This window comes from Palaemon carinicauda, chromosome 3 (genome assembly GCF_036898095.1).
Source record: "Palaemon carinicauda isolate YSFRI2023 chromosome 3, ASM3689809v2, whole genome shotgun sequence".
NCBI lineage: Eukaryota > Metazoa > Arthropoda > Malacostraca > Decapoda > Palaemonidae > Palaemon > Palaemon carinicauda.
The window spans coordinates 148,381,847-148,396,570 of NC_090727.1; the positions used below are offsets into that span (position 1 = coordinate 148,381,847).

The 14,724-nt window shown below is 40.0% G+C and overlaps 1 protein-coding gene across 4 annotated transcripts in view; it reads right to left on the bottom strand.

The window, feature by feature from the left end:
* Positions 1–3,148: 3,148 nt before the first annotated feature.
* Hakai (E3 ubiquitin-protein ligase Hakai) overlaps positions 3,149–14,724 on the bottom strand; it is a 263,961-nt gene continuing 252,385 nt past the window's right edge. For all 4 annotated transcript variants that reach the window (XM_068370858.1, XM_068370861.1, XM_068370859.1 and 1 more), the window contains exons 4-6: positions 10,232–10,419; positions 8,726–8,905; positions 3,149–4,596 (exon numbers count right to left, since the gene is read on the bottom strand). In XM_068370858.1, coding sequence (XP_068226959.1) covers positions 3,769–4,596; positions 8,726–8,905; positions 10,232–10,419 — 1,196 coding nt within the window. In that variant the 3' untranslated portion in view covers positions 3,149–3,768. The remainder of the gene's footprint in view (positions 4,597–8,725; positions 8,906–10,231; positions 10,420–14,724) is intronic.

The following is a 14,724-nucleotide window of genomic DNA, read 5'->3' on the forward strand; positions in this document are numbered from 1 at the left end:
TACCTCGCCGACTTGCAAGTGCCCCTCTCCCAGGCAACAGGGATGCAGTAGTGGAAAAAGCAAATCAATCCTCCTCCTTCAGGATGGTTGCAACCTTTAGACAACCACAGCCACCTGCGGCGATGCCCTAGCATAATTACTCGCCTCAGGCAGCCACCTATGAGAGAGGTACAGCAACTAAAGTTATCAGTTCAAAAGCTTCACTGACCAGAACTACCCTTTTTGCAGAAGGTGGCATGCTAAACAAGGGCTTAGGTGACCAAAAATGCCCTTTCTGTAGAAGGTTGCTTGCCAAACAAGGGCGTGGGTGACCAGAACTGCCCTTTTCGCAGAAGGTGGCATGCCAAGCAAGGGCGTGGGTGACCAGAACTGGCCCTTTTGCAGAATGTGGCATGCTAAGCAAGGGTGTGGGTGACCAGAACCGACCTTTTCGCAGAAGGTGGCATGCCAAACAAGGACGTGGGTTTAGAGGATCTCGTTAGGAATGGCAATTCCCCATGCCACCACCAATGGGGCGCCGCCCGAGTTATGTATGAGTGGTGGACAAGGCGGCAGTTCCATGCGAGTCTTGAATTGTAGAGGTTCTTCCTATCGGATACTGCCTTGTGTTCACCAAGGTGAATTGGTAATTGTATTAAAGATCCATAAAAGAACTATTCCTTCAGGAGGTCAAATAGATGTTAGACAAGGAAATAGTTGATGAGGTCAATGACTCGTCTTCCTGTTTCTAGTGCGAAAGTTGTCAGGAGGCTGTAGACTGCTCATCGACCATTCACATCTGAATGACTGTTCTGCACACGAAATTCAAGATAAAGATCCCCAACATGGTCCTACAAGAAATAAAATTTTGCATCTTTTTGTTTAATTTCTTATGTCCATAGATCTAAGATGCACACTTCCAAGTCTCAATATCAGAACTCGAGGAAGAGAGCTTTTAGTTTCGAGTTCTCTGCTTTTGATTCATCACAGCATCTCAAGAGTTCATACTGGTTTCACGTGTCGGGGATGAGACTGATCCATACCCTCGCCGTTTGGCTGCTATTGAAAAAGTCCCAACTTCTGCTACATAGGAATCCTGTTTTGACATCTGTCTTCCCTTGAATGACTGGTTCCACCTTTTTCCATTCAGTGGAACCTGAAGTTCAATTGGAAGCAGAGATCACTCCCCAAAGGTTCTAGTCAAGGTGTCACAGGAAGTTTGAGAGGGTTTGTCTTGGTGGCTGCAAGAGAGAAACCTGATGGAAAGGAGACCTGTTGCAAGTTGTCCCCAATGAACTCGTCCTGTTCTCGGATGTATCCAAGGAAGGATGGGGAGCGAACATCCTAACTTGCTCCCCGTTACGTCTATGGATGAGAAAGACTTGGACAAAGAGGTCATGTATCACCTTAGAGCTGATCAACTTTAGTGACATTTTAAGAAGTCGCTCAGTAGTGTTGATGAGTGACAACACTTTAGTAGTGGCTTATGTCAACAGGCAATGAGGTCAGTTTCTCCCTCCCTTGCCAGATGGCATACACTCATGGTCAGGGGACAACTGAGTAACTGTGTGAGCACAGTTTATTCTAAGGAAACGGAACGTTATCGCAGACAATCCAAGTCATCACAATTAAGTTGCAGACTCTGAATGGTCTTTGAATCAGTCACGAATCCTCTAGTGGCAAGGGAACTCCTGACTTAGTGGGATTCCACAACAATAGACATGTTTGCCACTCACCTTTATTGCTCACCAGTGCTGGAACAAGCAGCAGTACTGGAGTTAATACCACGACATCTATGCTTTCCTACAGTTGTCTCATAAAGAAAGTGATCAGCAGAACCATAATCACGACAAATCTCCAGATCACTCGGGTAGCACCAAAATGGCCACACGCAGTGGTACCGGGACCTAAATCTCTTGACAGAAGTTGCAAGAGAGCTTCCAACTCTTATGTCAACCTCAAGTAAAGAATCTCCACTGTACGGTGGGCTGGATGTCTCTTCGTGGCTGGAGGTTATCCGGCATCTTCTCAGAGAGAGGCTTCTCCACTCAAGCCTGTTCTACTAGTTGCGGACTTTCTCGGGCACCTGCATGGTGAGAAACACCTTGGTTTCAGCGTTCAAAGGCTATCGCTATGCCTTAGGCCAGGTCCTGCTTGGAATATAACCCGGGTCCTTTAATCACTAACTAACCATTGATGAGAGCCACAGACAGGTATCTCTCTAAAGACAGAATTTTTGTTGGCCTTCACAATCATTCAGTTGCCAAAGTCTTGAAAGAGAATGTCTGGAAGAGACAGACCACCTTTATGGTACGATATCTTTGAGATTGCACACACAGGTCCCTGGATCCATTCTCCATAGGATCTGTGGTGGTTACCCTGCAAGGGGGTGTAGCAAGCTCTTCTCCTTTTAAGGACATAGAAGCATTGTTCAAGATAGTATTCACATCATATTTTTAGGTTCAAGAGAGAGAATGACTGGCATTCTTTCCCTCTTGGGATCAGTCGGTGAAACGTTATGGAGCTGGAATGGACACTGATGCAATGAGCACACTAGTGAAGGGTAGTCATTTTACCAAGAGTAAAATTGTAGAATTGCCACACTCCTTTTGAGGGGGAATGTGACAGATAAGGCCATTACTATACTTGTATGAACCTTTAAGCGAACTTTGTTCCCACTGAAGATACTGTGTGTTTTTGAATGAAGAAAATCCTAGAAGGTAACACATTACGTCTAGGGATGGTAGGATCCTTTTTCTGCTCTTCTTTCCAGACTAAGCATTTTGTTGCTCCTGGGTTTATTAACCAGCTAGTTGGTGGAGTGGGACTTCCTCAGCTCCTGATGAGGATTTGTATTTGCGTAAGAACAAATACCAAAATTTAAAAGTAATGTGTTTTTCTTAGCTATACAAACACGTGCTTTAGATTCCACTGTATCCAAGGCAAAATATGAAAGGAGGCTCAGGGTACTGTCATCTTGCCACCAGTGATACTGGGTGCTAGTTACAAGAACCTTGATAATTCATCGGTCATTTGTCGCTAAAATCTACCCCTAATAAAGGACTTGGATTTGTATAGCTAGGAAAAATACAAATAACTTAATATTTGTAATATTTCAATGGAATCAGGCCCTTATATCTAAAATAAGGGGAATACACTTAAGCTCATATTAGTGGTTCAAATAGGCTTTATTTTTTGTCAAGCTCATTCTGCCCAAGCTTTTGACTGATGCATTTTGTGATCAGGCTCAAATGGGTCCTGACCAGAGCTTCAACAAATTGCCATAAATCTAACTTGCCTCATAAAAGTGTTTTAATTTATCAGGAATTTATATTACATTAAAAGGTCTTTTGATCCTTAAAATTTGAAACTACTGTAATTTACCATTTTACCACAAATGTAAATATGCCAAAAAACTACATAAATAGGCAAGTCTTGTCTTAGAGCAAATAAAAAAAGGAACCTCAAAACATTAATCCCCATAAAGTAATATAAATTCCAAATTGTAATTTATCATAGAAATTTTCAACTGTATCATACTTTATACACATCCACTTACAAAAAAGACACTGCTGCACAATTCTCAACTACAATACACACCTTAGCTGTTTTACGAGTGAATAGACAAATGCTACACAGTATATATAGTCAATGCATACAGTTTGATATCGCTTGAACATCAAATATAGAGTACTAGATGATGTCACCTTTGTACAATAACTAGCACTGACACACTGATGCAGTTTTGCCTCCATATATAAATAGAGCAAAACTAAAAAAAAAATCTCTTCAAAATTTAAAACTTTTACGGTAATATTGATTAGACTGAGATGACGGAGGTAGTGAATGATGGGGAGGTGGCCCTGGTGGGTGACTGGGGGGAGCTTGGGGGGGTGTTGACCATTGGGTTGATGTATACTGACTGTCATACTGTGGCTGACTCCCATATGTTGTGGGAGGTGGAACTGTAGGAGCCACATTTGTGTAGGGAGGAGGGGGAACATTTGGATTAGGTGGAGGTGGAGCTGATGGATTTGGAGGATATGTGAACTGAGCCTGTGTTGTATATGGAGTGGTGAATGCAGTGGAGTAGGATGGAGGTGGTTGTGAATGGGTTGGAGGGGGTTGTGTGTGAGCAGGTGGGGGGCTTGTAAAGTTATGGGTTGGAGGAGGATGAGTGGGTGGTAAATGGGGTGGAGGGTGTGTAGGAGTAGAGTGCTGGAAAGATGAATGAGGGGAATGCTCCGGAGGGTCTTGTATGGGTACGGTGATGAGATTAGTTCTAGGTGTGGTCATCACTGGTATGGCTGAAATGTGGTGTGTCGCTCCTTGATGACTCGATGGAGATTGGTGAGGCTGCGAGTGGGGGCTGGTGAAGGTTCCTGAAGCTTGCCGAGCGAACTGGTTAGGGTAGGGTTCACGATGTTCATAATTTTCCTTTCCAACTCTAGGATCTGTCATAGCTCTTGGATCTTGCCGCACATCATTTCTGGGATCTGCTCTCTGCTCTCGCCCTTCACCCCTGGGGTCTCGATGACTGATACGCTCCTCTTTAACTTCTTCCTTTGCATGACTGCTTGTTCCTGGTACCTTCATGTGGCGATGATCAATGTGAGCCTAAATAATATAAAAAAAAAAATTATATGCAACTTTACATAATGTACTGTAAATGTCATTTGTTTATATACAATGACATCTAAGTTTAGTACCTATTCCCTAAATGCTAAAAATATCATTAGATTTCAATACTTAATTCCACAATTATTCATCCACCTGTATATAAGGTTTGCAATTAGCAATATTTCCATAATGTAGTTATGACCAAAACTTTTATCACATCACAAAATTGAATCTCATGCAATTTAATGTTCTTAAAAGATGAAAAATTACTTTGACTATTTCATTTAAATAGGAAGAAAACAATAGGGAGTAACTAATGGAATATTAAAAATTAAGATACAATTTCAAAATTATCCTCACTCTAAATATCTTATAATACATACAACACACCCTATTACATTATCATACCAAGCCATGGTTCAGCTACAGTGAAAGTTATGAATTATTTATCTAGATTAAGGTTCATCTCCTCCTCTACGCCTATTGACGCAATGGGCGTTAAGAATGGACATCTTGATTAGCCAGAATAATGAATCTGTTGCTCTCAAGTTATGACCAGGAATAATTTCTTTAAAATAAGCAGGCCACTGATTGCTTTGTAGATCATACATAGTCAAATCTCTAAACCCTCAGGTGATCCCAGTCGTGACCAAATTTGACAGGCTCATGACTTGCAAACTTTTTTATGGTGAGCAATGACATCATGTGTCAGTCTACTTATGTTGCAGTTTTGTAGCATACTAACAAAGTAATAACTAGAGAAGCACTTGGTAGAGAGCATACCTCCGCCATACCAAGCAGTCTTATTTTGCTCTTAAACTTTATTTTGCACTTGTACCTCAATGTACTTTTTTTTTTAAATCTATGTATTTGTCCTTGGGTAATACACCACATGTCCATTAAGCTTAGTTTAAATTGGTTCAGCCGTGTTTGCGTAATGTGGAAGGTAAGAAATTAGGTGTAGTTAGAGCCTGAAGTATTGCCCAAAGTGCATTGCGAGATGTAATGTTGGTAAAAACCCCTCTACGGGATGTTTTGGGGGTGTACTGTATTTGGCTATAAGGTAAGAGGTATGAAAGAGAAGAGGATCATAAGTTTTACATAAGACAATATCTTAATCTTAAAAAATCACCCCAAAACAGAGGATTGTTTTATACAGTATACCTGATCTAAAAGAATAACCTTCAGTCAAGTAGGTTGAGAGAATTCCTCATGCTGAAGGGCAACAGCATACAATAAAGTAATGATCACCATATATTTTTCAACAGAAATTTAAGCGTGGAAAGCTTTATTGGTAGTGTATAGAAAGCCTTATTACCGTATTAGTAATGTTGATTAAAATTATCATAAGCAATAATACTGTATATTATAAACAAGAAAACTTCATCAAACCTACCTACCATACTAGTGCCTATTAAGGCATGTAATAGCTGATCACACCACACGAAATTCAGCGCAAGTTTTATGCATTTTATGTACACCACCTACCTACCTTTCAGAGCTCACTACTGTATTCTATTTGTACTATATAATATGTACCGTACAGAGAATGCAATCTTAGAAGTACAGGGTGGTTTTAGAAGAGGTAGGGGTTGTATGAATCAAATTTTTACAGTTAGTCAGATATGAGAAATATTTAGCAAAAGGTAAAGAGGTGTATGTTGCGTTTATGGATCTGGAGAAAGCGTACGATAGAGTTGATAGGGAAGCAATGTGGAATGTGATGAGGTTATATGGAGTTGGTGGAAGGTTGTTGCAAGCAGTGAAAAGTTTCTACAAAGGTAGTAAAACATGTGTTAGGATAGGAAATGAAGTGAGCGATTGGTTTCCGGTGAGAGTGGGGCTGAGACAGGGATGTGTGATGTCGCCGTGGTTGTTTAACTTGTATGTTGATGGAGCTGTGAGAGAGGTGAATGCTCGAGTGCTTGGACGAGGATTGGAACCGATAGACGAGAATGACCATGAATGGGAGGTAAATCAGTTGTTGTTTGCAGATGATACTGTACTGGTTGCAGACCCGGAAGAGAAGCTTGACCGATTAGTGACAGAATTTGGAAGGGTGTGGGAGAGAAGGAAGTTGAGAGTTAATGTGGGTAAGAGTAAGTTTATGAGATGTAAGAGAAGGGAAAGCGGTGCGAGGTTGAATGTCATATTGAATGGAGAGTTACTCGAGGAGGTGGATCAGTTTAAGTACTTGGGGTCTGTTGTTGCAGCAAATGGTGGAGTGGAACCAGATGTACGTCAGCGAGTGAATGAAGGATGCAAAGTGTAGGGGGCAGTTAAGGGAGTAGTAAAAAATAGAGGGTTGGGCATGAATGTAAAGACAGTTCTGTATGAGAAAGTGATTGTACCAACTGTGATGTATGGATCGGAGTTGTGGGCAATGAAAATGACGGAGAGACAGAAATTGAATGTGTTTGAGATGAAGTGTCTGAGGAGTATGGCTGGTGTATCTCGAGTAGATAGGGTTAGGAACGAAGTAGTGAGGGTGAGAACGGGTGTAAGAAATGAGTGACCAGCTAGAGTGGATATGAATGTGTTGAGGTGGTTTGGCCATGTTGAGAGAATGAAAAACGGCTATCTGCTAAAGAAGGTGATGAATGCAAGAGTTGATGGGAGAAGTACAGGAGGAAGGCCAATGTTGGGTGGATGGATGGAGTGAAGAAAGCTCTGGGTGATAGGAGGATAGATGTGAGAGAGGCAGGAGAGCGTGTTAGAAATAGGAATGAAAGGCGAGCGATTGTGACAGTTCCGGTAGGCCCTGCTGCTTCCTCCGGTGCCTTGGATGACCGCGGAGGTAGCAGCAGTAGGGGATTCAGCGTTATGAAGCTTCATGTGTGGTGGATAACGGGGGAGGGTGGGATGTGGCACCCTAGCAGTACCAGCCGAACTCGGTTGAGTTCCTTATCAGGCTGGGAGGAACGAAGAGAGGAGAGGTCCCCTTTTTTTGTTTCATTTGTTTGATGTCGGCTACTCCCCAAAATTGGGGGAAGTGCCTTGGTATGTGTATGTACTGTACAGTACTGAATTTCGTACTTGAAGCATAACTCTTGCACACACTACACAAAGCTCATTGTTTATACTTTCTTTATACACGATCGTCCTAAACTGTCGAGACAGTTTAGTCATGCAAGTATATAGTAGCTACAAAGTTAATGCTGTAAATAAGCAGAACAATTCTTCAGTCATATTAATACGCAAATTATTGCATCATTAGTTGTAGTCGACTGGCTATTGGTGAAATGCCACGCAATTACTAGAATATTAGCGTGTGTGACTGTTTACATTTGGTAAATGAGCTGGGATAAGGGAATCATTTATTCACTTATTCCAATAAACCATCAAAATAAGAAGTAATGAGTTCTTCATATATTTTACGAAGCTCATTGTTAACGCTTTCAACATATGGAATACAATACGAATCTTCCAAGTTGTCTTCAGGCTTTGTGATCCGTGTCATACAGCAATTACCAAAGTTGGAGACAGACTGAACCTTCTTTTGGCAGGCATACTGATACTGTAAGTAAATTACTGTACTGTGTTATTGGTAGTGATCGTTTGTGATTGTTGGTGGAATTTTCTTAAATAACCACCATGCAGGAGGTGTAAGGGCACCAGCCTTCTCTATTTACTTTGTATAATGATTCATATAAATACCATACAGTCCCACAGATGGTTTTGGGTCGTCCTATACCATAGATTGGGCTTCGTCTTATCTAAAGGTCGCCATAACTACCTACATATTCAACATCAGGATTCTCTATAGTTTCTTCATCATGGATGAAGATTACATTAAATTACTAGAACTTAGAATTTAAATAATGCATTCACCATACTTAGCGTCTCCAGAGCTTAAAGGGCTACTTTTTTTTAAGAGCTTGCTTGTCTTCTAAAAACATTCTTTTCACATTAAAAAGGGTACTTGGATATACATAAGACTCCAAAACTTTTTCAAATTTGTTCATAAGTCGCCGAGATATGAGCGTTTGAAAATTGCCAATTTCCAAATGCTTTTTCTTGTAATTTTAATTTTTCCCGCTTGGACCCTGGAGACTTAGTATTGGGAACACATCAATGTTAGTTTAAAAGAAGGCTCATAATAAATATAAAATATCAAAAGCCATACCTGCAAGTCTCGCTGTGAGAGATACGTTCGTTTACAAACCGCTTTATTTATAGTATATGTGCACATGAAAACTGTTCCAAGTCCTGTTTGTTCTACTCTAACTACTCTTTCTCCACATCGTGCACAGATTCGGTCTTCTCTTCGAGCGCAGCACAAGCAAAACACATGCTTACAAGGTATCTGTAGTCAAGGAAGAAAATTACCTAGGTATATAAATTGTTACAAAAACATCTGGAAATACAGCTATATAGAACATCTTATATAATGCAAGCCGATTATTAAAAAAAAAACTTCTTTGTGTAGAAATATTACAGCCACAATATCGTATTAAATTTTCAGGAAAGTCTGTGCTTCTCAATACCGTAACTTGAGAGAAGTCGTAACCTCTCATGCTGTTGTATCAGCACAAAGTAAACAGAATTAAGGTAGGAATCGGAGGAGTAAAAAACCTTTTTATCACTTGTTTTTTACTTGGAAAAAATTTGTATCTTATGAAAATATTGCTGTGTAGATATATACATTGAGGGGACACAATGAAGGGAAAATCTGGTACATACATACCATTATTAACAGAGTATCATTTATCCTTTTAAAAAGCTCTTACCTTCACCAATGAGAGAAGTGCTTTAACTATAGTCCATTTCTTTTAGCGAGGCATATTTGCACCGACTCGCAACGGTGCCCTTTTAGCTCGGAAAAGTTTCCTAATCGCTGATTGGTTAGAAATATCTTGGCCAACCAATCAGCGATCAGGAAACTTTTCTGAGCTAAAAGGGCACCGCTGCGAGTCGGTGCAAATATGCCTCGCTAAAAGATATGGACTATAGTATATGGATCAAAGTTTAACCAAGAGCAAAAATAAATGTGAAGAGAATGATGATGATAACACTAGAATAAGATGCTACTTTAAACTCTGTTGGGAAAGGCTAAAGTTTCTTTGAGTGGCATGAATTTACTTTATGACATGTACCAAGACTGTAATGTTAGATAAATGGTGTTAACACCAAGACTTAGTGGATTTGGCAGCATTTCCAAAGGGCTCAACCCCCTTCTAATTAATTCTTTAAGAAGTCAAGAGTAAAAGATAGGCTAAATGGCTTTCAACTCTCCAATTAAATGACCCAAACGAAAGGTGATGACACTTACTCAAACCAATTTTTGTAGCAAATATTATGTAACTTGAAGGAAATACAGTAATGAGTTTTATTTTCAGAAATGTTCAATATCATCTTAGGATATATTTCTACAGACTTTTAAGCCAAAGGAAATAATTCTATATACAGTAAGCCAACAAATATTCATTGTTGCTTTTAATGTGAATTCACTCATAACACAGCATTTTACTATCCCACAGTGTTTTAACTCAAGCAGATCAAAACATAAATCTACATGGAAAAGAGAGTTGCAAAGAGACCATAAAAACATGTAAAATTTAATGAAAAGAATGGAAATTTTGCAACAGACTTTTAGACAAATAAATTACTGTCTCTGATAATCACAACTTACCATCCTTCCATATATCAAAATAGGCTTATTACATGAATCACAAATGTGAATCCTTGGAGAAAGAACTTTTTCTCCAATAAGATTCACAGGATGGTCCCAAGTGAGTTGAAGCATTGGAGCAGGAGGGCCCCTGTCCAGCGTCGTAAAAGTTGGCGCCTCAAGAGATGAAATATCACAATCCTGGTCATCTGGGGAGAAAACATCACACACTGATAATTTACTGTATTCAAAACATAGAATATGATTATCTTTTTAACATAAAAGGCAAAGTAATTTATAACAATGGAAAAAAGTACAAATGGTAAAATGCATAATGAAGAAACTGAACACACAAGGGGCAATTGAGCCCAGATTTAATGCTAATTCACTTACTAGTTTCCATCCAAACTGATCAAAATAAAAGTGTCATACAAGTATATATTTTTTAAAAAACTAAATTGATTTCCTTGGCATAAACCTATAAATTAACTTATAGCTCTAGTATGACTCAAATCTACGTGACCAGTTTAAAGGTCACTCATGAGTGGTAGAGGCATAGGACAGGACTATGTCCGAGACTGACTTTACATACATATGATCAATACCCAAGACACCTCTCCATCCAAGATAGGACCAGGGTGGGCCAGGTAATAGCAGTTGATGACGCACCAGGTAGAATTGTAGGCTTCCCAAAAGACCCCTCATCCATATCTTACAAGGATGGTGAGCTCGTAGATACTATATAATAGAAACTATGTCTTGAGCATGGCTCAAACTCCAGAGTCACCGATTCGGGACAGGGATGTTTCCAAAAGGCTACCACAAGACGGTGTGCTATTACTGCATTTTAACAGTCTTCTGCTACTATTATAGGTCCCAGTGACCAATAATCCCCAAATTTTATTCCCACTTTGCTCAAATAATTCATGGCAAAACCAGAAGCTTCTCCAATGACTTGCCTTTAAGACTTTCTAAAGACAAGTTCTAGATGAAATTCAAGATGGCCATTCCTCTCATTCTGTTGGCATTTACATTTACCAACCTCAAGCCTTAGTCATCTACACTCCTGAGAGCTTCCATTCCATGATCACAGATATAAGGAAGGATGCTTTAGCAACAACAAAATTCAGCCATATCTAGTGCACTGCAGGAGAAAGGCAGTTAGTTAGTTTTCATCACCACACTAGCTAGTACAGATGGGTGATGGTGGGAGACACAGCAAACCAACCAAGTATGGGTGTCCCCGACTAGTACAGCTTTGCTGATTACGGTGATACGCAAACCATTTCACCAAGTTATCCCCACTCAGAATGGGCTGACAAACCTGGATAGCAGGTTACTGTCCCTCTTATCTAACCAACATCACAGACCTCTCACTAACAAAAAAAAAAAACCCTCTGACAACCAAGTCCTGTTATGCTTGCCAATGTAAACTAGGGTCGTGGTGGTGTCTGAATGAATATTGATGACCTTCCCTACTACTCGACCCTTCACCACCTTAACGCCTTCCACGTTGCTACCATTTCCTGGCTGTTGATGTGTAACTTCTTCCCCTTTTCTGTCCAAAAACCTGTTAGGTGTAGATCTACGACAGCTCCCTATCATTTCACAGCTATGTTGCGAAAGACTGCCATGTCTAGCAATCTCCATTCCAGACCAACCCCATTTTGTTAGTCGCATTCGATCCTTCATCATGATGTTCCACCCACCTGATCCTTGGATGGAGGGACCACTATTGGTTTCATGACCATATGCTTATCCCAGTGTCAGATCTGAAGGAACTGAAAGGGTCTCAACCTTGTGTGAGGGATAACCATTGCTCAGGTCATCCTTCCCACTAGGCTCATCCACTTGTGAGCTGAACTCTCCTTTTTTCTTTTCCTTGAACTCGTTCTATAAAATCGAATGGACTTGACTCATTCATCAAACTGGGAAGCCTAGAATGGAACTGAGGCTATTATTATCCCCCAAGAAAATCAATTGAGCAGGAAAAAGAAGTGACTTGTCTAGATTGATGAGAATACAGAACAAAAATTCCTGAGAAAGCACGGAATCTTTTGGGATTCCAGAAGAGCTTCTCTTGTCCTCAGCACTAGCCAATCATCCAGGTACAAAAAGACCCATATCCCTAGAAGATTCAGCCCCTTCAATACTGGTGCATCAACTCTTGTGAAGATCTACAGAGCTGTGTTAGGCCAAAAGAAAGGCATTTGAGCCGAAAAGCTTGTCTCCACTAACCAATCTGATATTTCTTCAAGTACGGTATCCAACATATCAACTGATAACATCCAGTTACCTTTCCTAAATTCCACCTGAAATGAAACAGTGTATCCAAGGAAAACCTCACAAACAGGAAGTTGTCTAATTCTTGACACATCTATAGTACAATTTGTTTCTAAACCATAAAGACAAAGACTTTGATAACCAGAACAATCCATGATAAAAGCCTGAGATGGAAGCTTAGACTTATTACATGGTCTTTTCACCAATAGCCTTGTAATTAAGTCCCAAGAAGAAATAGGCATGGCCACTCTATAAGAGGAAAAAAGATTGCCCCTTGTGATGGTAACAACGGTTAAACACTGACACACAAACAAACACACAAACAGGGGCGAAAACAACCTCCTTCCAACTTTGTTGGATGTGGTAAATATATCGGCTCTTTCCCAATGAAGAACCAGGCTCTGTAACATCCACCAATCTGGTACTCGACTGTGGTGATGATATGCCTAGGCATACCTTGCTGCTCATGCATCACAGCCACCTTCGACGGTGTGGCTAACTCAGTATTGCAAATTAATGTTGATAACGACGTGCATGGCGGGAGATAGTCTAGGTCGTGAATTCACGTCCACACTGGATAACGAATATAGCCTGGATCCCAACTTGGCTGACATGAGGCCTAACAGATCATGGATTACGCCAAGGCCCATGCTAACATCCTCTGAAGAGAATAATACACAAATCCGTAAGTTTTTCATTGCTGGTAGAAAGAAAAGATATTAAAACACTTGATGACTTCTGGCCTAAAGAAAAATCCTGACCCGAAGGATCTTGTACAAGAATCTCTTAGCTGGCTAAATCCCCTCCTATGTTCCTGGAACAGTGAACTTCTCTTTATCTTAGACATGAATGTCCCTAATAAGTTCTAGATCATGGAAGTATTTCCCTTATCTGTTTAGACATTTCTTCCTGAAATTATCAAAGGCAAGCATGCCGCCTCTACCCCTAAGAGCGTACATGCTATTGCTAACACCACACCTAATGTTGAGCCAGTGGCACTCCCCAACTCCTAATGAGTCACTAGATCTCTTCACACTAGAGGAGGAACCTCAAACTCTCTATGCAATTACACATAATTGATAAACTTGCTTCCTGTGGTCAGAATTATGTCTACATTCCATACATCTATCCTCCACAGAACACACTTTGTCTCTGCATACAACACAATTGGCTTGAGGATCAGAGTTCCGTGAAAAGCTCCCTCACTTTACGAATAGAGCAAATCCTCAATTTAACAAATTTGGGAAGCATACCTTAAAATCTAGACAAATAAAACCAATGCAAACCACTTAAACACTATGTAAAGACAAAAGATGCTTAGGGAACATGCAAGCTCCATTTATGAGCAGATTTGAATGGACAATAAAGGCAGCCACTTGTTTAAGCAATCTATTAAGATGTTTTGATAAAAGATGTTAAAAAACTTTAGATAATATGGGAGCTATGGAAATTGGGCGGTAACCAGTTGGACTTGAGCTACCAAAAACAAATTAACACAGTGAAGTAACATTACTCATTCTCCAACAAGTGCTAAAAGCTCCTCTTCTTGCTAACGCGAGCTAAGAAATCTGCAGTCTTTATAAAAAACAAAGGAAAAATACCATTTGGGCCTACACCTCCTTAAGCGTCAAAGTCCACCAAGAGAGCTTTAATTTCACGAGATCGAAAAGCTAAACTACTTAGTTTAGCCTTAGGATAATGATGTTTAGTCACTTTCAATTTGCAGATGAGTGATAAAAGCAACAATAATAAACTCCCTCTCCAAAAAATCTGGTGTAACAAAGATGAAACTCCATGGCTCTTAGAGGGTACAGCAGCAGATTCTCCTCATTCCAAAACTGAACATGAATGAGAGAATGGTAATTATCTGATATCAAAACATCAGTGGTCATTGATGCCAATCAGATATGGAAAAAAAAAGAAATGAATAAATAAACAATAAAATTTTAACAACTTAATATATTAAAAAACGAGTAAGAAGTCCAACATCCAAAGAGGAAATGATAAATAATGGAAAAGTATGCAAGTCCATGAACATGTACCAAAGCTCAACTGAATTAAAGAAACTACATAAATGGCCATATTCTTGAACATTTGTGCTAGTGCTCAACAACAGCTCTTTATTAATGATACATTAACTTCCTCAAACGGCAGAAAAAAATGCAGGAAACCTGCTAAACGTGGGACAATGTCATTAAATAAATCATACCATTTCCTACTCCACAAGCTAC